Source organism: Chelon labrosus (assembly GCF_963514085.1).
Source record: "Chelon labrosus genome assembly, chromosome: 23".
NCBI lineage: Eukaryota > Metazoa > Chordata > Actinopteri > Mugiliformes > Mugilidae > Chelon > Chelon labrosus.
Window position 1 is genome coordinate 15,520,808 of NC_140356.1, and position 23,062 is coordinate 15,543,869.

A 23,062-nucleotide genomic window follows, 5' to 3' on the forward strand; every position below is an offset into this window, starting at 1 on the left:
ATTGATTCGTGTATGGATCCAGGATCGCTGCTGGAGGAGGAGGAGGAGGAGGAGGCATCAAAGTGTTCTCTCTCTGCCGTCTGCTCTGAAATCTATTCAAGAACACAACGTCGAGGTGATTTCAATATCCCACCAGCAGAGTGGTACTGTGTGGCCATCCATCCATCCATCTAGGAAGGGGCGAGGAAGCTCTACCCCCTCCATGAATCATGCAGATCAGTTGGTCTGCAGTTTATGCATTCTTGGTGATCATGTTTTTAATGTTGCATATCTTTATGACCCTTGCTTGGGAACCACTGGACTTGTGCACCTATCAGCCAAAACATTAAAACCACCGACAGGAGAAGTAAATAACATTGACCAACTTGTGACAATTCAGTGTTCTGCTGGGAAACTTTTGGACCTGGCATTCATTCATGTGAATGTTACTTAGACATGTAGCACCCACCTAGACCAGACCAGGCACCAGTCCCCCACCCCATAGCCTTGATGGCAACAGCCAACAACAAAAAGGTTCAGGAACAGCTCAAAAAAACATGAAGAACAGCACAAGGTGTTGACCTGACCTTCAGATTCACTAGATCCCAAACTGATCAAGTATCTGTGGGATGATCCACAGAGGCTCCTCCCCTCAAAGCCCCCCCCCCCACTAACAACATTCTGTTGCCAGACACCACAGGACACCCTCAGAAAGGCGAAGTCCATTCTCTGATGAGTCACAAGTGTTTTGGAGGCACAAGGGAGACCTACAGAATATTAGGAAGGTGGTCATAATGATATGCCGGATACATAGCTAACACTAACAGCACCTCAGATAATAAAATACAACAACACACTGGTGCACTGCATTTTCACAGAAGCTCTTAAACTAAGACTCTGAGTGCAGAAGCTAAATATTTATATGTTTACGTACTTTCTTCTTTTTCCACCACATACGTCTTTATACTTCACAGCAGCTTAACGCTGGCTTTAAATAGACCTCCGGAGAGTTTCCTCCCTCCTCCTCCTCCACCTGCGCCTGGGTCCACTGGACTCCATCGACTAAGGGAAGGAAGTAATACCTCCCCCAGGGGTGTTTAGCACGCATTATCTTTGACAGGTTCATTACAGATAAGCAATGTAGAGCATACTGAGGCCATCAGCCCCAGACGTAAAGATCGGAGAACACGCAAGGAAAAAGGGAGTAGAGGATGGGGGGGATTGACACGTACACTAACGGCTGCTGGGGGAGCAGCAAAATCACAAGAAGGTTTTCAGCTCAGTCACTGCTTTGTAAAGTCTGTCAACTTCTGTCAATGACAAAGGGGCAAACAAATCTCTAAACTTATTTTCACAGATTACTTTCGGCCCAGAGACGGTGACGGCACAGCTTTGATAACATCACACGATTACAGCGGCCGTCTGCCGTGTAATCCAGGAAGATCGAACGGCGGATTAACCTCTCTCTCTTAGAGGAAACGACGTCATCAAAACCCACCCTCATCCTCCCGTTGCGGATGGCCGGCCCGTCCTCCGCCAGCCGCAGGACAAACAGGTCCATCTTATACTCGCGCCCGCCGCGGATGCTGAAGCCGAAGCCTTTCACGCTCTTCTCCAGCTCCACCGTGAAGAAGTCAAAGTCCTGCGTAAGCTGAGGCAAGCAAGAGATCAGACACGATCAGGATAGGATATGTGAAGACAAAACAGGTCATTACAGCAGAAAATAGGACTTATTTTAGAAATGCAGCATCATTTTAAAGCAGAAACAGTTGTTATTCTGTGAAAAGTCTTATCATAAACCGGATTTAATGTGTAAATATCCAGCAAACAAAATCATGCTTATTAGATATGATTAATATCATAATATTAGCTCACTACAGCTATATTTTATCGGTATAAATGTGGGAGTGCAAACATGCCAAAGATGTATTTAAGGTAGTTTAATAATAACGTCACCAGTAGAGCGTTCTTCCAGCAGAGAGCACTGACACGTTTATTTTTAACCTTAAAATGTTAGTCAGGATGACAGTCACAGCTCTTGACTGCCAAAAATTAAAGCTGTACTTAAAATTTTTTTTTTATTTTGCCATTTTAGGCTGCAACACATTAACACGTGAATCCCTTTTAAAGCTGCCTGTACAGAAAAATATCAGCAATTTGAAGTCACACATGTGGCCCCTCTCCTCTCATTTTTGGCTTGGTTTTGTTCTCCACCAGCTCCTGAAGGAAACTCTGCCAATTCTCCGACTGCACACTCATTTGCGAGCAAGTCGCTAATTGTACTTTTGCCTGCTGGAAAACACACACACAGCTGCCTGCTGCTGGTGGAAACAGGACTGTGAGAATCAGTGTTTTGACCTATTAATATAAAAATATTAGTGGCTGCAGTTTTAAAGGTGAACTACTGTTTTTTACAACCTGGACCTTATTTCTGGCATAAAATACGGTCATTTACTCACCTATATAACTTTTGTGTTATTCCTTCGGGAGATATTTAGATCTGCGTATATCCATATAGTGGGAGTGACTGGGGCACCGAAACGCAGCCTCTAAATAACACATCATCTGCCGCGAAACTCGTTCATTTCATCAATATTCTGTTATCGTACACTAGTGCTATTCCCCGCGATAGCTGTTATCATCTTCCAGGGTCTGTAGATTGACCTACAGACCCCGGATGATGTCTTCTGACCTTGACAATGTCATCTCTGAGCTCTGAGCGCCGCGCGCACTCGCAACGGTCGGCTTGTTTACCTGTAATTTGCTACTGCTAGTTTTTTGCAACATGGCTGAATATTTTTCCTACTCTGAGGTTGTGGATGAACCAAAATATTGGTGAAATGAACGAATTTCGCGGAAGATAATGTGTTATTTAGAGGCTGCGTTTCGGTGCCCCAGTCACTCCCACTATATGTATATACGCTGATCTAATTATCTCCTGAAGGAATACGAATTACACAAAAGTTATATGGGTGAGTAAACGACCGTATTTTATGCCAGAAATAAGGTCCAGGTTGTAAAAAACAGTAGTTCCCCTTTAAGAGACTCTTAAATGTCATCGACATCAAATACCTAGACAATGCAGTAACTGTCTGCTGCAGGAAACATCCTTACTTGAACCGGTGGCATTCGGTAGTCTGGCATGGCGAACTGCCTGGCATCAGTGGTTAACTGTCTGTAGTCGAGCAGCGGCGGGTGTCTGTAGTCCAACGTGGGCGGCTGCCGGTAATCTGCCACAGGAGGGTGCCGGTAGTCCACTGGTGGCTGCCGATAGTCTGTGAATGGCGGCTGTCGGATATCTGGTTTAACGTCCTGCCTCGCCTTCACCTCAGACCTGTAACTAACAGACCAATCAGAATGAAGGAAGGACTTCTTTTTTTTTTTTGGCTGCCGCTGTCGTTACATTTAGACATGGAACATTTCTTTTCCAGTGGGCTGTGAAACGAAATGCTTTCTGACAAACCGCTGGGTTGCCCGGCGCTGACAGAAATGGCTTGTTTTAGTTTGCACTGACAACCATTAAACACGGCTTAAAGTGATGAAATTAAGCTGCCCCCCCCATCACACACACTTCACATAAAATGTTTATAATGAAAACAAGTTCTCTCTGAGGCTGGCGCCGAGTACAAAAAGATGTGGATACTGCGTAAATCAGAGGCAACGGCAGTAACACTGTGGATTTTGGACCCCTGTAGTTCTTAGTAAAATATTCAACAGATCTCTATAAAGCAGCAATTTATGTAAATAATTTAGCAGTCCATAAGAGTTAAGTGATGTTATACAACAAACTTGGCTGAGGGAGGGTGAAAGAGAATAGAGAGAGGAGAGGAGAGGAAAGGGTGAGACGGAAAAAAGACAATGTTAGAAAAAGAAGAATCAAATATATGAAGAGATGAAGGTGGAACTAAAAGAGAGAGAGGACGGGGATGAAAGCATTTGACTCACTCGTACCTGCATTCCCAGAAGAACAGTGTTTTGCCCCAGAGACAGATAGAGGGCTATTCTATAAAACGCTTCACCGCATCAGTAAATCAAGACAACTGCAAATCAGTGTTTAACACAGCACGGGGATGAAACTGGTTTCACTAGTAGTGCCAGCGCTCAGAGACCCTGGAGTCCCTTACCTGCTCTCGTGGGTGTAGGTCTGAGGCGGAGGGACGGGAAGCTGGGTCACGGGGCTCTGATGGGGCGCCGGGTTGGGCTGGACAACGCAGGGGTTCGGTTCTGTCGGCGCCTGGTTGGACTGGGAGGCTGCAGCGTTGGGTTGGACCTTGGGACTGTGCTGCTGAGCCATGGGGCTCTGCTTCTCTGAGCTGGGGGCGGATGGAGGGCTGCTAATCTCTGGGATATGGAAAAAACAAATGAAAATGAAACAATTGTACTTTTAGCCTTTATTTAACAAGGAAAGTTTTGCAAACAGCACCCTTCGGGGGTGTAAAAAAAGATGGGATGCAGTTCCTCGAACGGCCACTAGAGGCTATCGCTGAAAGTCAAGCTTCAATGTCAGTGTCAACGTTTACTGTCTGATACAAAAATAGTTTTCGACTTTATTCTTGTTCATAAGGTGAATATATATTTAACTCACTTAATTAAATTATATCAAGGCTGAAAATGATCATAATTAAGTGCTTGCTTTGAGTGACAGATGGGTTCCTTCAAGGGTCGCTAGCTGTCTCTCAAGACGCCTCAGATACCCTTCACCTCTTTGTTCAATTTTTGAACAAGCCAGCAGGTAGGTGTCTTCAAAACCGTTCTTTAGGAATCCTACAGGTGACATTCATGGAGGGTTTGTTCGTCCCAGACCATTGCCACTTTGCCCAGCGCAACTTTTTGGTCCAGTCCATAGACTGTATATAAATATGGATGACACGTCGCCACTTCCTTGTATTGGCCAAACTGACCATGTTTTCCTTGGGATACGGGCGGCGCCATCGTGCGAGTTTGGAGCCGTACCGCTGTACGGAGCGATTAGCATGGCAACTGGTGGTCGCCATTATGTCACATCCTGTTTTCTATAGCATCAAATAACTAAAATGAAACCTATCCAAAAAAAATGACACTTGAACATTCATCAACATTATATTAACTACCTAAAATGAAAGAAACCATCCTTAAAAAAAAATATTTGACGTGTATTTTAGTGTTTTAGTTTGGGCCAAGTCCCGCCCACTAACATGGAGGAGGCGGAGCTTATGACCTATACTGCAGCCAGCCACCAGGGGGAGCTCTACTTGCTTTGGCTTCACTTTAGAGGAACAGTTCCGCCATCCATCTTTATACATATTCTATACAGTCTATGGTCCAGACACAGGGTACGTGAGCAGAAATCAAACGTTATCCTGGTGGTTGTCCTTTTGATGTCGGCCTTAAAAGAATCTCTCCATAGCACGACTAATGGTCAAAAGCTCCACAAGGCATCTTTTGATGTATCTCCTCAAATAACAGGATTATAAAGGTCCCAACGGAAAAGCATGCGACAGAAAAGGTGGGCAGGTGTGGAGGCGCTCTGTCCATTGGTTAGTGTTTAATGGAGAGCCTTCCTTGTTATCAGGAATGACAAGTGTGTTTCCAGCTGTAGTGCAGGTAAAGCCTGTCAGGAGTACTGCAATGTTTAGCAACACAGTCATTTTGCATTCTGCGGTATTATCATGCATCATGCAGAAGAAACAAAGTGAGATCACATGACAAACTCTCAATTTATTGCAGTTTAAAGTCAATCAGTGCTGTGTGTGTGTGTGTGTGTCCACATGTTTCCTCACCTTCCTGCGGTATGATCCTCAGGGTGACGCTGAGGCCCGCGTCTTTGATCAGCTTAACGATGTCAGCGTGCGGCATGTTGACAATGGACTGGCTGTTCACCGCCAGGATCCGGTCCCCCACCTTCAGCTTCCCACAGCGGTCGGCCGGGCTGCCCTCGATTATGCGGCCGATTTTGTGGGGCACAGCTGTTGGGAGGATTCAGAGACGCTGCAGGTGAAGATGCGCTCGGCGGCAGACGTTCACACACCACCACTGCCTGACTGACTGACTGACTGAATATCTCTCTGTCTCTCTCATTTTGCTATCCACCCCAGCCTTACGTAAGGCATCCAGGTTTTTTTTTTCTCTCTCTCCATGTGAGTGGGCGATGCACTGATGCTCATAGCAGCACACCAGAGATGTGTATGACTGACATATTGTAGGAGGGCATGTATAATTGAGCAGCTAGAATGAGAGGTGCTTCACTTTTTATTAACCTTAACAGCTTAAGTTTAGCTCTTATCTTGACCGTATATGGAGGCTGCCAGGTGGTCTACATGCATCCAGGAGGTTTTGCACTTGAAGCAGTCGTTATGCAAAGTAGAGGACGGCTGATGGCGAGGCATAAGCACCTACTTCACTTCTACAAACGCCACTAAAACATCACCGGACTCACTGTTGGTCGCGGTGGCCTCGGGTCGGCTGAGCGAGCTGATGATGACGAAGCCGAAGCCTTCGCTCTCCTTCCGGTTGATGGCGACGTCGCTCGGCTGGGAGTTGGAGGTGCCGTCCGAAGGAGCGGCGGCGTTGCACGTGCCGGCGCAGGGGGCCTGGGTTGTGCTGGTGCTGTTGCCATACGTGAAGTCGCTGCGCGGGGAGCTGTGCTGCGTGGAGACAGAGCCCGGGCTGCGGCCGTTCTCCGGACAAGGGTCACCTGTAGGGGGAGGTAGGGAGTTCAGGAGTTTGCATGTTCTCAGTGTGTCTGTGGGTTCTCTCCAGGTACTCCAGCTTCCTCGCACCGCCCAAAGACATGCTTGTTAGGTTCATTTGTGATTCTAAATTGGTTGTAGGTGTGAGTGTTAGCCCTGAGATAGACTGGTGACCTGTCCAGGGTGTACCCCGACTCTCGCCCAATCACAGCTGGGATAGAGGTTACAGAAAATTAATGAATGAATGATGTGTTCAAAGCTTCAGGGAGGAAAATTATTAAACAGTAAGTACTTAAAGCTTCACTCCAGCTACGCATTAGGCAGAAAAGTGTCCGCTGTGACGGGTTTATTATTAAACATTTTGACAATTAAAAATGTAGCATCACTGACTGAGTGAGATGGGGCGAGCCGACGTGAAAAAACAAGTCCAGAAAGTTCAGTTTTAAGCAGCAAATCTGAGAATTTGGAGCCTGAGGCAAAGTGGTGCACAATAATTAATAAGTATTAGAGATAGACTAGTTCAAAAGTTACCAAGATGAAATCTAATTTATCTACAGCCGCAACGATTTTGAGTCAATATGAGGATGACGGCAACTGTGCTGGGTTGCACACAAGGTTGCACACAAGGTAAAAATTTGCATTTTTTATTGTTTAATGTCATCTCTTTGGGCCTCAAATTAATTAATTTAAATCAAACCATCTAAGAAGTTTAGCAGCTAACAACTCGACTCCAGAAACAAATGCAAAAATGTTTGCCTACATCTTAATCATCACGAGCCAAGAAGTACAAAAATAAAACTTTAATTTAATCTTGAACAATCTGCTGCATTGTAAGAGGTCCTCGTATCATGCATCAAATACAGTGCATCAGTAAATGTCATTTCTATTTCTGCACACAGACCTCAATGGCCACGTTTAAGCCGACTGATTCTGATTAGAGCTTCAAACTTAACCGTTTACGTGGATGCTAAATAATATGATTCGATCCTCCAGTCAGCCACAGACCAGTTCTGTGTCCGTCCTGCAAACTCATTACGTCACCTGATATTAACCCCCAGGTGGGGTAAACATGCTCAGAAAAGATAGATTTATTCCAACCAGGGAGAAACGATCAGCGCGAATGTTTCCGTACTTATTAGGAGCCAATATTTTCCTACTGAATGGATTATCAAAGGTTTACACCACCCCTCTCAATGAGAAATTTGCTCCAGTCTAATCTAATCGAGGCATTTTTATTCTGATTGGACTTTCTCATTGCAAATCTAGTATCCATGGAGCATTTCAGTAGCTCAAATACAGCCTGTGAGTATCTTTTCATTTATAAATGAAGGGAAATAAAAGATTCCCGACCCCCTCTGTGATATAAATCACTGGTAGAATACAAATATTATTCTGCAGGTGCAAAAAAAAACAAAATAAAACAACTTTTACTAGCAAAAAATACTTTTTAAAACACTTTCGTTCCGAGTCTTCATTCCTGTGAAGAGCAAAGAGGTACAACACAGCCACGCAAAAGAGACAAGAAGCGCGGCGGCGGCCGTGGTGAAACGCATCATTAAAATGCGCCGTCGTGTCAATCCAACCACAGCCAAGGCAGCTTCTTGCACCTCTAGCACTTTTCTGAGAGCGTGTGCGCCCCGTGACACACCGAGCGATCAAACCCGGAGTTGTTTTGATGGCTCACCGGGAAGTCGTGCTGCAAATTTTCCCGCAGTTTTAACAGTAAGAAAGATTTAAAGCTGCAACTTTTGGTTTACTACCGTCGCTGTGAAATGGTAAATACATCCACATGCTGCGTGCACCAGCAAGCGCGTAAGTTGTGATCTCATGGGGATGAAATATTGTCAAAAAAATAAAAAAAGGAGAATAAATTGTATAAAATGTGGGGCACTGGGTGCGGGCAGGAGCTCAGAGCAGAGTCTGACACTTTGTAAAGAGCCAGTGGGAGTCAGACAATTAGGACGGAAGTAAGGGCCGCCGAAGAGGCCAGGCATGAGTCAGACTGTAGCCTTTGGTGAGGAGAAACTGAACGAGAGAGGGCGGAGGATGGAGTGGGAAGAATTGGACTGGTGAGAATACCGCATGTGTGCGTGGAGGCTGAAATAACGAGGAGAGGAGGAAGTGGCGTCCCAGTCTCCGGGCTCAAAGCAACAAGGGGTAAAAGAAGCCTGAACGAGGAGCAGGGAGCAGGGAGCAACGAGCGAGAGCGCGGGGAAGCTAATGTGTTTTACCGGGAGGCTTCGGTGTAATTACTCAGAGATTAGCGCTTCAGTTTTCTCGCTGATTAAACTCGATTCCTGGATCATTACAGGACAAGAATGGAAGCGGCGAGCGGGAGAGGAAAGAGGTAAGAGAGAAATAAGAGGAACGGAAGAATTCAATGAACAGGAGGAGGAGAGAGGTTAGACTGGGAGCTCTGGATTTTAATGTTTGTGTTTGTGTTGTCTTTTAAATTTTCACCAAGGTAGGAGCCCATGGTAACAGCTTTAAATCAGAGCTGGACGAATGCTGCATTCTGTGTGTACAGTATATGCAAATGGTAAATTGAGTAGCAGGAAGTACAGATCAGCCACAACATTATGACCACCGACAGGAGAAGTAAATGACATTGATCGTCTTGTGACAATTCAATGTTCTGCTGGGAAACTTTTGGACCTGACATTCATTCATGTGGATGTTACTTAGACATGTAGCACCCACCTAGACCAGACCAGGTACCCCCACCCCATAGCAATGACACTCCTTGATGGCAGCAGCCATCCCCAGCAGGATGCAGTCTCAAAAAACATGGTGTTGACCTGGCCTCCAAATTCACTAGATCCCAAACGGATCAAGTATCCGTGGGATGATCCACAGAGGCCCCTCCCCTCAAAGGCTCCCCCCACTAACAACATCCACCACAGGACACCCTCAGAAGGCCCATGTCCATTCTCTGATGAGTCACCGCAAGGGAGACCTACACAATATCAGGGAGGTGGTCATAATGTAATGCCATTTCACGTTTCCTCTCACCTGCTGCCTGAACCCTCCTCCTGATGACCAGATTCACCTGGCCGTTGCGCGCCGCCCCGTGCATCAAGTCGATCACGTATCTGTGCGGCTTCCCCACCACCGGGATCCCGTCCACGAAGAGCAGCTCATCCCCGGGCCGCAACCGCCCGTCCAGATCGGCCGGACTCTTCTCGATGATGGCGCCGATGAGGATCTGTTTTTGAACGCACACCGTTAGAGGAGGAGGAGGTCCTGAGGGTTTAGATGCAGGTTCTAAAGTCTGTGAGTGTGACATGCAGTGGGTGTTAAAATGATTGTTATACGTCTACATTAATAACTGATATATTACTTTAACAGACAAGAAATAAAAACGCAGCCAGAGCCATCACTCTCTCAGGGGTCAGAGGTCAAGGGTTAGGTGTACACAGTGTGTGTGTAGTGGATTAGAGAGGAGAAAATGACAGGGTTCCACGCCCATCGCCATACGAGCCTTCTCACGCGTCTCCGGACTCACAGGCTGCCCGGCCTCATCACCGCCCAGCACCCGGAAACCAAACCCAGACTTCTGTCTGCGCAGGTGGACCTCGATGTCCTGGTACTCGGCTGCTAAACAAAACAGAGGAAAAAGAGCTTCCTAAGTCCTGTCCTGCAATATTTGGAGCTGTTCCTTAATAATACCCCGTGCGGATATTTACCTGAAGAGTCCACAGGAAAAACCGTCCTTGGCTGGCTGGGTTCTAGACAGAAAAAGACAAAACGAGCCCATAAACAACGCAAAATGAACAAATATTATACACTCACAACACAGACGCTCCTCCCGTGAAGGCTACAACAAGGCGGAAAGGCCCGGCCTCAGCATTAATGTCACCGCAGAATTTCGGCACCATCCATAAAAGTCGGGAAGTGCTTACAGCGTGTAATACACCCGCCCCTTATTCACCGTTGCGAGGTGGGCCTCGCGCGGCGCCGCCATCTGCAAAGACGTGAAATGAACTCGGCCGCGGACAAGCGGCGGGGCGAGTGATAGATCGTTTCCAATACTAACAGTTTTAATCAGTGAACGCTCCGCTGGGACTCAGCAGGAACGATGAGAGGAGAGAAGAAAAAAGAAAAGAAAAGGAAATCATGACTACAGATAAGGAGAGTGACGCAGCTATTAACCTAGAGGTTCCTCTACACAAACCAAGATGTGTAGATGCATTTAATTCAAGTATGCACGGCTGTGAACGTCTCTGGAAAGCTTGAACAACTTCACTAAAGATATAAAAACCATCCAGGCAGATTATTTTGGTTTTATCTTTTCTGTGATGTCAGTGCAGATGTTTTTTTAGGACCACGTATTCCAAGAAATGATCCTTATAACCCAACGTGAATGTATTAATAGAGACTTTAATCGTGGCTAAGTGAGAAAACATGCTCCAGAGTTTGGGTGACCTGACCCTTTAACTCAATCTGTTAACATAATGGCCTGACATTAATCAATTACGGGTCAAAGGAAACTACATTAAAGCAGCGCTGGAAGTGAGACGGGGAAAATGAAGCATTCCCTGAATCTGCCTTTTTCCTGCTTAGCATCACCGAACACGACCTTTACTGGAAGAAAGGGAACGGCGAACGCGACACCCGAAGAGACACGAGAAAGACGAGGAGGCCTCCGTTCTAAAAATGAGGACTTCACGTCAAAGAAACCAGAAGGAAAGACGATGCCAACACTGTTGTCTTTACTAACACCCATGGCAGCTACATCCACACAAAGCAGGTGCATTTCGGTGGAGGTGCACGTTAGCGTAGATAAAATAAATCCAGCTCTATGGCATCATTTAGAGTAAACACGATTCCAAGGTGCACAAACATAAAAGAGCATATACATGGTTTCTCTACTGCATAAAATTTCCCACAAGGCGAAAGTGTGATGATGCATCGTGATGATATCATAACAGGAAAGAAATTGAATTTTTGGGCTTTTTTTTTTTTTACAAGCCAGAGAGCAGGAACACTGCACCACGGAAGCATTACACTCCGGTAATAAAACGATGAGCTGCTGCGCGGAGTTGTGCAGTGTTTATTCGCGTCTCATTTTATGATGTGAACTGGCAGAATGTTAATGTCTGGATGTTTGGTGTTGGCTTGTGCGGGCATTTACTGTAAGGAAGGAAGATCACGTAGGATAATGTGAGGAGTTAGCAGCTGCAAAAACGCTAACGGGGGGAATATGTCTGCAAAGCCTCTGATGACTGTTTGACTGTTTGATAGAAAGAGGTCGGATGAAGCTTCTCCACCTTCCAGCGCCGGAGTCCCGCCCGCGTCGTACCTGGAGAGGAGAGGAGTGTGTCTTCACAGCGCTACACCTGCAGCGTCAGCTCTGGTACTTACGCCTACTACTCTCATAGATAGCCCTGGACTTCTCATAAAGGTCAAAGGGATCTGGTTTAGCCAGGGCCAAGGCCTCGGAGGCTGAGTCTGGGACCGAGGCCCTGTGAAGATGGTGTGTTGGGAAGGGGGCGCTGTGGGGGATAACGGGGGCCGACAGGCTGGTCTGAGCGGGGCTGCCCGGGCCCTGCTGGGACTCCCACTGCTCCAGAACCTGCAAAGCACAGCGGCACGAGGGATCAGTACTACCCCCCCTTTTCCCGCTCTCCCTCTTACCGATGATCGGTAGCCATGGCAACAGCATTAAAAACAGTTGGCTTTAATGGGTTTTGACCGTTCGCTAATCCCCACCGCCCTTATGGTTGCGGTCGCTCCACCTGTCAAGCTTTGCACGCCGCCACGGGAAAAATCTGAATGTGGAGTGAAACCAGGTTCTCTGAAACTACTCATTTCTAGTCAAAAATAAGACTTCGTTCAGAATAAAAGGCAGCTGTCTGCCGCTCTAACACCCTTTAAACTTAACCTCAACCAGATTTTATTGCATTTTTTTACTTCTTAACTGTGCTTTTAAGGAAATCAAATATGAAAAATGGTAGAAACTGGTCTTTAGCTTTTGCAAAAGTGCTTAAAAGCTGACTTATTTTAGGAAAACACATCTGTATCAGAATTAAGGTGGATTCTAGTGGATTTCTTTTTTAATTTATGCATTTTTTTTATGCTATATCTCATTATCGCCACACATTTTTTTGGTTTGGGGTGCTCAACATGTGGAGAAATCCAAAGCTTGACAGGCGTGCACGAGCCCTGGTGTAAAAACTGTGATTGGAAAAGCTGGGAGGAGGTGGCATTTAGCGAACCGTCAGTTCAAGCAACAGTTAGTGAGGTTAGTGGTTGAAATAAACCGAAACACGTCCAGCTATGTCTTAGACTGCGCTTCTAAAGGAGAGGAGACACAGATTCAGAAAAGCGAAGGGGGGAGGGAGGGGTTTGAAGGCGACAGTACATGTTATTATCATAAAAAGGTGTTAATATTTAGCAGAGTTTAGTCTAATCTATATGAGACGGTTGTGTGATGCCTCATAAAACACAGTGAGAAATGTGCCGTCAAGTGTTTGAGGTGACGCCGTCAGTTTTGACAACACCCCTCAGTCAGCGTGTCAGCCTTGACGTGTCAGATGCGCCGGGGCCTCGACACCGAGCCGATGGCCGAGATGACACGTTGACATGTCGGAAAGCGCGCGAGACGGCTAAGAAGGGGGGAAACAACAAGCTTTCTGAACCAGAGACCGGCTGCACAGGCCTCCCTTTTAATACTGGTTCAAGATGTACCGTGAATAAATATCAGCATCACAAAAAGCTCTGGGCCCGAGAGAAGAGCATGAGGAGTGTTTCCTCTCTTTGTGGCGTCTTGTCTTGGGGCAGACCGTCGAGACTGGGGACCTTGTTAAAGGTTTGGTCACATGAATGAAATGTGAGCGCTTTTGTAAAACAGCATTATTGAATAAAAACACCTGCGAGGCGCCGCAACGTTAAGCAGCTGTTACCCGCAGCATTGGCTGGATCCGGATCTGACAGACAAATCTCAATAAGCTCATTTGCAAACGAAGCTCTCTGGAGCTGCGGGGCTGAGCCTTCGCCGGACTGCAGGTCGATATGACAATTAGGCCATTCCCTGTTCTGGTCTTATTAGTAAAAATCCTCCATATGTTATTCTCTGGGCCGCGGCGGTGTGTCAAACTGAGGCTGAACTCTGGTGTGTACGTGTGCGTAAACTCAGGTTGGAAGAATTATTCTGACAGAGATGGAAGGGATTGTGAGCAGAGCTGATGAACAATGAAGGGTTTTTTTGTTAGTGTAGTTAGTTGGGGTATGGAACGGGGACAAAAAATGAGCTGGGAGGGAGGGGGGGGGGGGGGGGTCAGGGACTGGTCAAAGCAGCCAGCGCTGGGAGGTACGCCCAGGCACGAAATGGATTACACACAAGACCAACACAGAGCGATGGGCAGAAACAAAGAAAGTGATCTAAGAGGATGTTTGGTGGGGGGAAAAAAAGGAAAAAGATGAGGTGGAAAATAAATAACCATAGTGCAGAGAAGCTTTTTTTTTTTACAAAAATTAATCCCACAGAGCAGAAAGATTTTACAAAATGAAGATAAACGAGGGTTGAAATGTATCTGGGCCACGGCAAAGCAGTCTGATCACAGATGGATAGCAGCGCTAGCAATAATAGCATAATGCAAATTTCCCCCAGAGTGTGTGTGTATATATATATATATATATATATATATATATATATATATATATATATACACACACTCTGACGACTCTGACTCAGTGTATGAATCAAGTCTGAGCCGCATGATCAAAGAGTGGTCCGCTCGGATATTTTTTGCCGTCGTATAACAACAAAGCGGCGCCTGGATATTAGAGGCTGGCTGTTGTGGAGGCCGCAGACAAAACAGTGAGTCATCAGCGGAGTTAGTACGACACAGAAGGAGCAGAAATCTTACAAATGATTAGAGTCCAATTAGCACACTGCAGCCACTGCTACTGAAGTTGAAATCTACAGCACATTAATGATTAAAAAGCAGAGATGGAGGTAGTCCTAGCTTCTGAGGCTGGTGCATGTTACCTGCTTAGGGGTCTTCCAGGGTGAATAGTGACCTGTAATGTCGAAGAGAACAAAAAAATAAATGCTTTAGACTGAAAACGATGGGAGAAAGAAATCATGAGAGGTGAGGACTAGTTCTTGGCGTAGATGATAACGGTGTTTGTGAATGGCAGGAAGGAGAAAGAAATTTGAAAACATATTAGAGTGAAAACACAAAGCAGAGGATGGAAAATAAATAACTACTGTATGAGGAGGATTTATTGAGAATGCAGATAGAGGTTAAAACACTGCTGGGCTAATACCACTGACCGTAATACCAGTACCATCCTAAAGGGGGCCCCAAAGATCACGGATCACAAAAATAAGGCCACGCTTGAAGAGTTACCTTAACTTTGGTTTAATTTTAATGACACAACACTCACATTATCACCCTACACGAATCAGCCATAACATTATGACCACCTTCCAAATATTGTGTAGGTCAAAACAGTTGTTACTCATCAGAGAATGGACATGGGCCTTCTGAGGGATTTGGAGGCCAGGTCAACACCTTGTGCTGTTCTTCATGTTTTTTTGAGTTGTTCCTAAAGCTGCCATCACGGAGTGTCATTGCTATGGGGTGGGGGTGCCTGGTCTGGTCTAGGTGGGTGCTACATGTCTAAGAAACATCCACACCAATGAATGCCAGGTCCAAAAGTTTCCCAGCAGAACACTGAATTGCCACAAGATGGTCAATGTTACTGACTTCTCCTGTCTGTGGTCATAATGTTGTGGCTGATAGGTGTATCTACTTGCTATCAAACTCCTAAATGAATCACCAGTCTCCTTAAGCAGCTTTAAACGCTCAATTATGAGCAGGTGTTTAGGAAAGAAACCAAAACAATGAGTTAAAAGATGCTAACATGCTAACAGAGCTGAGAGGAAGTGAGTGAAAATGTGATATCTGGTTTCTGTAAAGTAGTGATTATGGGAAGTATAAATATTAGCAGCTAATATGATTGATGTGCCACACAACAACAATGGAGTTCAACCAACCACCCTGCATTTCCTCCATCCAACAGAGGTGGGAAAATATTAAAAAAAAGGCCTCATGTTACCAAAAATGACATTTGTAACTCCATCATTGATCGGTCAGGACCCTGAAATGAAAAAAGGCGGCGTGATTCGCAAATGCTTCGACTTTCTCTTAAGTGGGTTCAGGATGATTGTAGCTCGCAAATAAAGCGGTCTCGGTTTGTAACGCAGTGCAGGCGAGGCAAAGGGCACACCGGTCCCCTTTGACTTTCCAATTCATCTTGCTTTGACCTTTAGAATTGTAATCCACACGTTTCTTTCTTTCATTTACACGCGCAACAACCTGAAATGTGTCCCGGGTGCCGGAAGAAAACAATCAGTAAACGGCAGCTGCTGACATCAGACACTTTCATATTTGTATTCACACGTGCTCTGTTTCTTTTGGTTTCACAGGAGCATGTAAAAAAAATAAATAAATAAATAAAGGTGCACGCTCTATCTTCTTGATTCAATTTCTCTCCTCCTTGGCTTTCAAGTGCTGCCATGGTCCCCCCTCTGGGATGCCGCGAGCATATGCAAATGGAGGGATCGAATTACGGGGTGACTGTTTGAATTATGCGCCAGCCTTCCCCCAGTCCTGGCCTGGCAAGACTCCAACCACACACTGTAAAAACATCCGTCTCACAGAGCCGCTAGTGCAACGGTGACAACATGGAAATTAACAAAAGCTACAGAAAGAGATCCAGCAAACTTCTGTCAACTTCTCTTGTTTTCAACGCAAGCGGGAATATATTATTAACACAAGATAGATCGGTCTGAGCAGGTGTGAACGGTGCAGCTAGCAGAGCTAAGTCGGACAGACAGTAGGGAGGGACACTACCAGGCATCGCTGACCGAGGTGATCCACAGGGTAAAGTTAACTCAGGCACACCAGACATTTAAGCTGGACGTGGGTGTCAAGAGTCCCCCAGTGGCTAGAAGTTGAGAAGGGGCGAGCGAGAGGGATAAAGACTGGGAGAAAGAGAGAGAGAGGAGCTTTCCGTGGTGCTGAAAGCTCTCACACCGAATGCTAATCAGAGTTGTCAGCCGGGCTGCAGGGAGCTACATGAACCCTGCAGAGTCCAACTTGCACTTAAGTCCTGAGCTAACCAGTGTCTTGTTAGTGTCACCCTCTCCCTCTGCTGATGCACGACAGCCACCGTTATAACACCCGGTAATGAGGAGTAGCTCATTTAACACGGGACAAATCCCAAAAAAGCGCGACGGTGTATGATTGTGTATTTTGCGCGTACGTGTTACTACCTCACCTCGCACTCCAGCCGTGGCGCGACTCAAGCTGTGTTTCATTCAGTTTCAGGTCAAAACCAGAAGCCAATTAAAGACTTTAAACCTCAGAAACCTTACACCAAATTACATCTGGCAAGCTGACTCATATCAATGCAAAGAAGCAAATGGGAAAGGTCACTCGGGGGCGAATGTTACCGTGAAAACACACACATGTCTGGGGCCTTTCTGTGTGGAGTCTTCATGTTCTCCCGTGTCTGCGTGGGTTGCTTCCTCCCACCGTCCAAAGACGTGCTCGTTAGGTTCATTGGTGATTCTTTAAATTGGCCGTAGGTGTGAGTGTGAATCTGTGTTAGCCCTGCGATAGACTAGAGACCTGCCTCTCAGTGACGGCTGGGATAGGTGAAGATGAATGAATGACATGCATTTAGAGGCATTTTCCCTAAAACAAAAAGACTAAAGGCTAGTTTTGCTTACAAACTATGAAACAATTGTGTATCTTAAAATGGTTCACACAGTTTGAACAGCTGCGTGGCAACAAGATACGCTAATTGTTAGTGAAATTTAGTGATTTAAGATGTAAAAAACCCTTGTTGATGCAAAGAGTCTGGTACCAAGTTAGACTCATCTCAACTCTGAGCTGACGCATGACGCAAGTACAGGGTTTCCCAAATGATTACTGGAGCAATGGGTCGAATTTGAGCAGGAAGACGACTAGTCGACGATCACGTGACAACAACAACAACACGGACGCCTCCTAGAAGACTGTGAGGAGGAGGCCAGCGAGTTGTTGCAGCAAACTAGCAGCGGTTCATCAAGTGTGTGGAAATACTTCACTAAAGACTAGGTCCCTACTACCTTGACCTGCAGAATATGTCCTGAAATACAACTAAAGTACTACTGCAATGCACACTTGTCTGAAAACGCATCTGCGGAGGAACGGTTCAAATCCTCTCAGGCTTCAATACACTTGCAGAAAAGCCTCGGTAGCTAATTTGACTCTACAATATGGATTCAGGTCAAAAATACAGATTTCATTCTTGTGAAGCATCACTTTCTACTGGGTTTTTATGTGCGACGTCATCGACTAGCCGACGTTGACTCGACTTTCACCACATATTAGTCGACTTTAAAAAAACGGAAGTCGTTCAGCCCCTAAGAGCCGGTGCCATCCGTACTCTAGCTTGTTTCACTCGGTGGGAAATACACAAAACACAAAGTACGATTAGCTGTGCAGAAACCAGCGATCAAGTGTCATCTATAAAGCGATGGAAGACGTGCAAATCACTTTAAACGAGGATGTGGTTTCAGGCTTTGCGCAAGATTCAGCAAATGTTAATCACCCCGAGCAACAACAAACCGACAACAACATAAATCTGCACAAGTAAAAAAAAAAAAATCTCAGGTACAAACAGCAGAGACAAGATGAACGGAGACAGACTGGAGAGAAAACACAGAACGAGTGAATTCTGAGCTCAATCAGATGAAATAAAATCTGTTTCTATTATGTTATAATCACAGTCATCACGGTTTATCCAAATGTGTGGAAAGAAAAGAACGAGTAAAGGTCTAAAACTCTGACAAGGAGAAGCTAACATTATCCTTTCAGCTATTTAAAACCAGAACGTGTGAATCCATGTATCTCCATCTAGTGAAGGAGGCTGGCAGCTTCACACAAAACGGCCGCGGCAGAAAACGATTCAAGCGCTCGTTCTCCAGATGTTCTAAGAGAAATATCTGCCTCGCTGCAGTTGTGTGCAAAACAAATGATCTGCAAGCCGCGCAGCTGAATATGCATGATATCAAAAGCTCCCAGCTTTATTTAACCACGCTCACGTAATCACCGGCTAATCACACCGTTCCATTAAGACACAAACAGGAGCGCTTGATTTGTTTAAGAGGCAACCAAGGTTGGTAAATCTACTCCTCCCACGTACACAATGAGCAACTTTTAGTGGGATCTAATTTGGATTTGGATGGCAATCACACTAAGCGCCATTAGCTCGGTTTAACCCTGTCTACGTCCCGATGGCAGCCACAAACAAAAACCGCTGGCTGTCTTCCCCTGGGGGCCGATGGAGCTAGATATCGATCGTTGGCGGGCACCTCCCCGGTGTTTGTTGGGACGGAGCTGCAAGTGTGAACATGGCTGACAGTCTCTGACGTACTGGCAGAAAGCCGAGCTCATCACTCTCTTGCTCTCTCCTCTCCTTCTTCTTCTCTCTTTTGTTTCTATTCCTTCTTGTACACACACACACACACCGCCAATGAATCACTGTCTAGTTACACACCGATTCCCCTGGAGGCTGGAGGAAGCTCAGTGAATCAAACCCTCCTTCTTTTCTTCCTCTTGCAAGCGTACGCTCACCTGAACGTGGGCTCTAAAGCTAAAGAAGCCTCTGGCCGTGTGAGGCGAAAGGCCGAAGCAGGAAAGTCGATTCACGGGAAAGTTGCACACAACCCGTGTGAATCAAACCCCGTGGCTCGCCGCGAGTGGGCGAGCGGGTGGTCTGGCGGGCGGGGGGAAAGCACGCTAAGTGGAAGTGGTCGAGAATACGTGCGAAAAAGGCTCGGCAGCTAATTACAGGCCCCGGTGCTGCAGCGAGGACGCGGGCTGCTAATGGTCGAGACGGCCACTAATGAGGCTATCTGCCACGCACACACACAGGCACGATAATTACAGGTGATGAGAGACAAAGTGTCCGTCGGTTGGACAAAAAAAAAAAAGTCAAATTTAAGGGATGGCTAAATATCATAACTATATTTTTTTCAAGGTGACGAGGTTCAATTGTCTGCAAGGGCTGAACACAAGCCTCATTTATTTCTGGACAGTGGTCCTGCTCCTAACGTCTGGCTTTTGAGTAAAAAAAAAAAGATGCACGCCGTTACAAAGACATTTTTCGAAAGCTCTATCGTGATTAGAGCACGTTTATAGATTTAAATGACCATAAAATGATGCCATTAGAGGAACGGCGAGGCATGTGCTTTACTGCTGATACGAGGATGCTGCGAGCGGGTGATCTGCTTAAAGCCGGGGAAACGAGCGGCCCAGCTCCGTCTCTGTATAAACTACGTAGCGGTGTTTATTATGATGATGGATCGCTTCATTAGCGTGCTGCAGTCACTAGAGGCATGGAAAATGTTTCTTCAACACAAGCGAAACCGTTCTGATGAGAGCCTGCGACGTAGCTGTTCACATGGACGCCGAACAAATTGATCTGATAAAAAGCGCGGAGAAGGTGAGACCTCAGCTTTATTGACAACGTTAATTTCACTGTGAAGAAGATGAGGACCAAGATGGAGGCACCTTTTTAGTCAACGCTGCTGCCCACACAGATACCGATTTCATTCGTCTGTTTAAACACTTTGTTGTTTCTGCAATTCCCCGTGTTTCTGTCTCTCCTGGAAACTCCTGCAAACATGCACAGAAAGGACGGAATCGTCCCAGAGAGAATCGTTATTAAGGGATAATATTTTCCTATTTAATAAATTCAGAGTCTGTTCTGAGTGAGGTGGTTAAATGAGGACCTTTTTATTCTGATTATTAGCTGAACACGAGTGTGCACATTAGCGTAGCGACTGGCTCGACTACTCAAGTACAGAAACTGAAATCAGTCAGCGTAAGTCAACTATCGCACCAACCGACCGGCCGCTTCTGCCTTTCTGCCACCTGGATTTAACTAAGCAAACAGGTAGGAGCTAGCCTGGGTGTTCCCATACTGCTTTGCGCGCGATTTCATTCTCGCTGCAAAAGCAGTCTGGAAACCATCGCCCATATTTTCTCCTGAGATAGGGAACCAATCACAGAACGGGGGGGGGGCAGCAAGACGATGACGACGTCTATGCGCGACACCGAAGCTTGTAGTGTGTTAATCCAACATGGCAGCGGACCTAACGTTACCGTTCGATGCAGCCTTAGACAGTGTTTTAAGTAGCTTAGAACGCAAGTTTATTTTAAAAAAAGAGCAACGTTTGGCGTTGAAAGACTTCATTGCCAAGAAGGATGTGTTTGCTCTGCTACCAACAGGCTTTGGACGTTCTCTGCTTTGGCTATGAATCGCGCGCAAGGCAGCATGGGAATTACCAGGCGCATTTGATAGACATTCGTAGCGCCCAATAAACGGCTCTAGGCATTTGTAAAACCACGCCTCAAATACGAGAAAATAAACACGTAGTTTCCAGACCAGCATCTCATTGAGATGTGCAGTCGCGTCAGCCAGGCTAGGTAGGAGCCTCCTATTGGATAATTACTGCATGGGTGATTATCTTTCAGCTGGCAACAAGTTATTTAACCCCAACTGATGCAATGAGTAGCTTCTCATTTCTTAAACAACCATGTCTAAAGACACATCCTGTGGTCGTGGAAAAGATGTTAGTCTGTTTGAGAAGAGTCAAATCATTGGCATGCATCAAGCAGAGAAAACATCTAAGGAGATTGAAGAAACTACTAAAACTGGGTTCAGAACTGTCCAACGCATTATTAAAAACGGGAAGGATACTGGGGAACCATCGTCTTCCAGGAAGAAATGTGGTCGTGATCAGCGATCACTTAAACGTTTCATCATCAAATGGAAGAAAAACAAAAGTAGAACTCATGTTTAATAGCGAAAGTAAGAGCATTTCCACACGTACAATGTGAAGGGAACTCAAGTGATTGGGACTGAACAGCTGTGTAGCCTTAAGAAAACCATTAATCAGTGAGGCTAACTGGAAAAAAAAAGCCTTCAATTAGCTGGGGAGCATAAAGATTGGACTCTGGAGCAATGGAAGAAGGTCATGTGGTCTGATGTTCCAGAGTGATGGGGGCATCAGGGTAAGAGGAGAGGCAGATGAAGTGATGCACCCCCCAGTGGTCAGACTCTCCCATCATCAATACAAGATCTTGGTGAGAAATGAATGCGACACTGGGTGGAAATAAATCTTGTGACATTGCAGAAGCTTATCGCAGTGTATTTGTGAATGAGAAACATTAAGGATACAGTGGCTAACACTGACACGCTGAATGCACTTGTAGCATCTGAAGGTGACCTGAGAAAAATATGTCCAACTCTGTTTACACTGCTCAAAGAAAGAAAGAAAGAAAGACAGAGAGAGAGCAGATCTCCAGACCTCTGTCTTTGACTCTGAAGCTGCGACTGTAAAGACGTCGAGTCAAGGACAGCAGAAGGCGCCACCTTTTCTCCAAGACCGTGCCTTTTGTTAACGACGCCTCGAAACGATCACGGGCGAAGATTTATCGACGCTAAAGAGCCGCGTGTGCTCTTCGCATCGACACCGAGTCGCTGCTGGCTCTCCACCGTGCGTGGCCATGACAACACCAAGCCAAGCAAAGACGAGGCTCGGTGAGCAGAGACTGCTTCTTTAATTCTCACTCTGTACTCGCATATTCGCTCTGTGTTTTCTACATCGGGTCTCTTTTCCTTGCACGCTACCCCCCCGCCACCCGTTCAGTTCTTCATGCAGGTGTGAAGAGGCACAAACGGGATGTACTGTGCGTAATTATTGATGAAGCTCAGCCTGAGAACGGCCGTCCTCGCCAGCCATTTGCGGGGCCCTGATTCTGGACATTAGGAGTGTGTTGTCATAGTAACATCGTCGTAAAGTGGGAGTTTGTGAAACATGTGGGAGTTAAGAAAGCATAAAAAGCTGTCGGTCCCACCTTTACTTGACTGCGTGTTCTCCCTGAGACCAGATGAGGCAAAAAAAACAAACAAAAACAAATCCAGCCATGTAGAAATATGCACACTCGCACTCTTTTGAACTTAGTCAGCTCGTGGTGCTCATTCAATCCCCCGCGTCAGATTGTGTTTTCAGTGGAAGCGATGAGCTGTGTGCCGCCCCCTCCCCCCTGAATTGGCAAATATTTGGAAACTGTGACAGAGGCTGAAGCGTGACAGTCGTTTGTTGACAGATATCAGTCTCTCTTTCCACGCGGCACGAGCTCTTAACAGCAGCCAGTTCAATTAGACGGCGTGGCCAGTGTCCAGCGGTCCGGAGGAGGAGGAGGAGCGGGCCAAATTGTGGCGTGTTAAGAGCGAGGACATCATTCCTGCAGCATGGTGACAGTTTTATTAGGATGGGTAATGGCTTGGCTAAATGTTGGTGGAGAAAGAGAGTGATTGCACCTTAAATCTCCCAGTGTATC

At 46.1% G+C, this 23,062-nt stretch overlaps 1 protein-coding gene across 1 annotated transcript in view; it reads right to left on the reverse strand.

Annotated features, from left to right (window-relative positions):
• The window catches only part of magi2a (membrane associated guanylate kinase, WW and PDZ domain containing 2a), a gene marked incomplete at its 5' end in the record, with an annotated part of 242,434 nt that overhangs the window by 10,579 nt on the left and 208,793 nt on the right, over positions 1-23,062 (reverse strand). The window contains 10 exons of the mRNA XM_084573366.1: positions 1,478-1,630; positions 3,094-3,319; positions 4,104-4,320; positions 5,739-5,924; positions 6,395-6,652; positions 9,660-9,852; positions 10,129-10,244; positions 10,334-10,375; positions 12,012-12,222; positions 14,641-14,672. Of these exons, the coding sequence (XP_084429492.1) occupies positions 1,478-1,630; positions 3,094-3,319; positions 4,104-4,320; positions 5,739-5,924; positions 6,395-6,652; positions 9,660-9,852; positions 10,129-10,244; positions 10,334-10,375; positions 12,012-12,222; positions 14,641-14,672 (1,634 nt within the window). The remainder of the gene's footprint in view (positions 1-1,477; positions 1,631-3,093; positions 3,320-4,103; positions 4,321-5,738; positions 5,925-6,394; positions 6,653-9,659; positions 9,853-10,128; positions 10,245-10,333; positions 10,376-12,011; positions 12,223-14,640; positions 14,673-23,062) is intronic.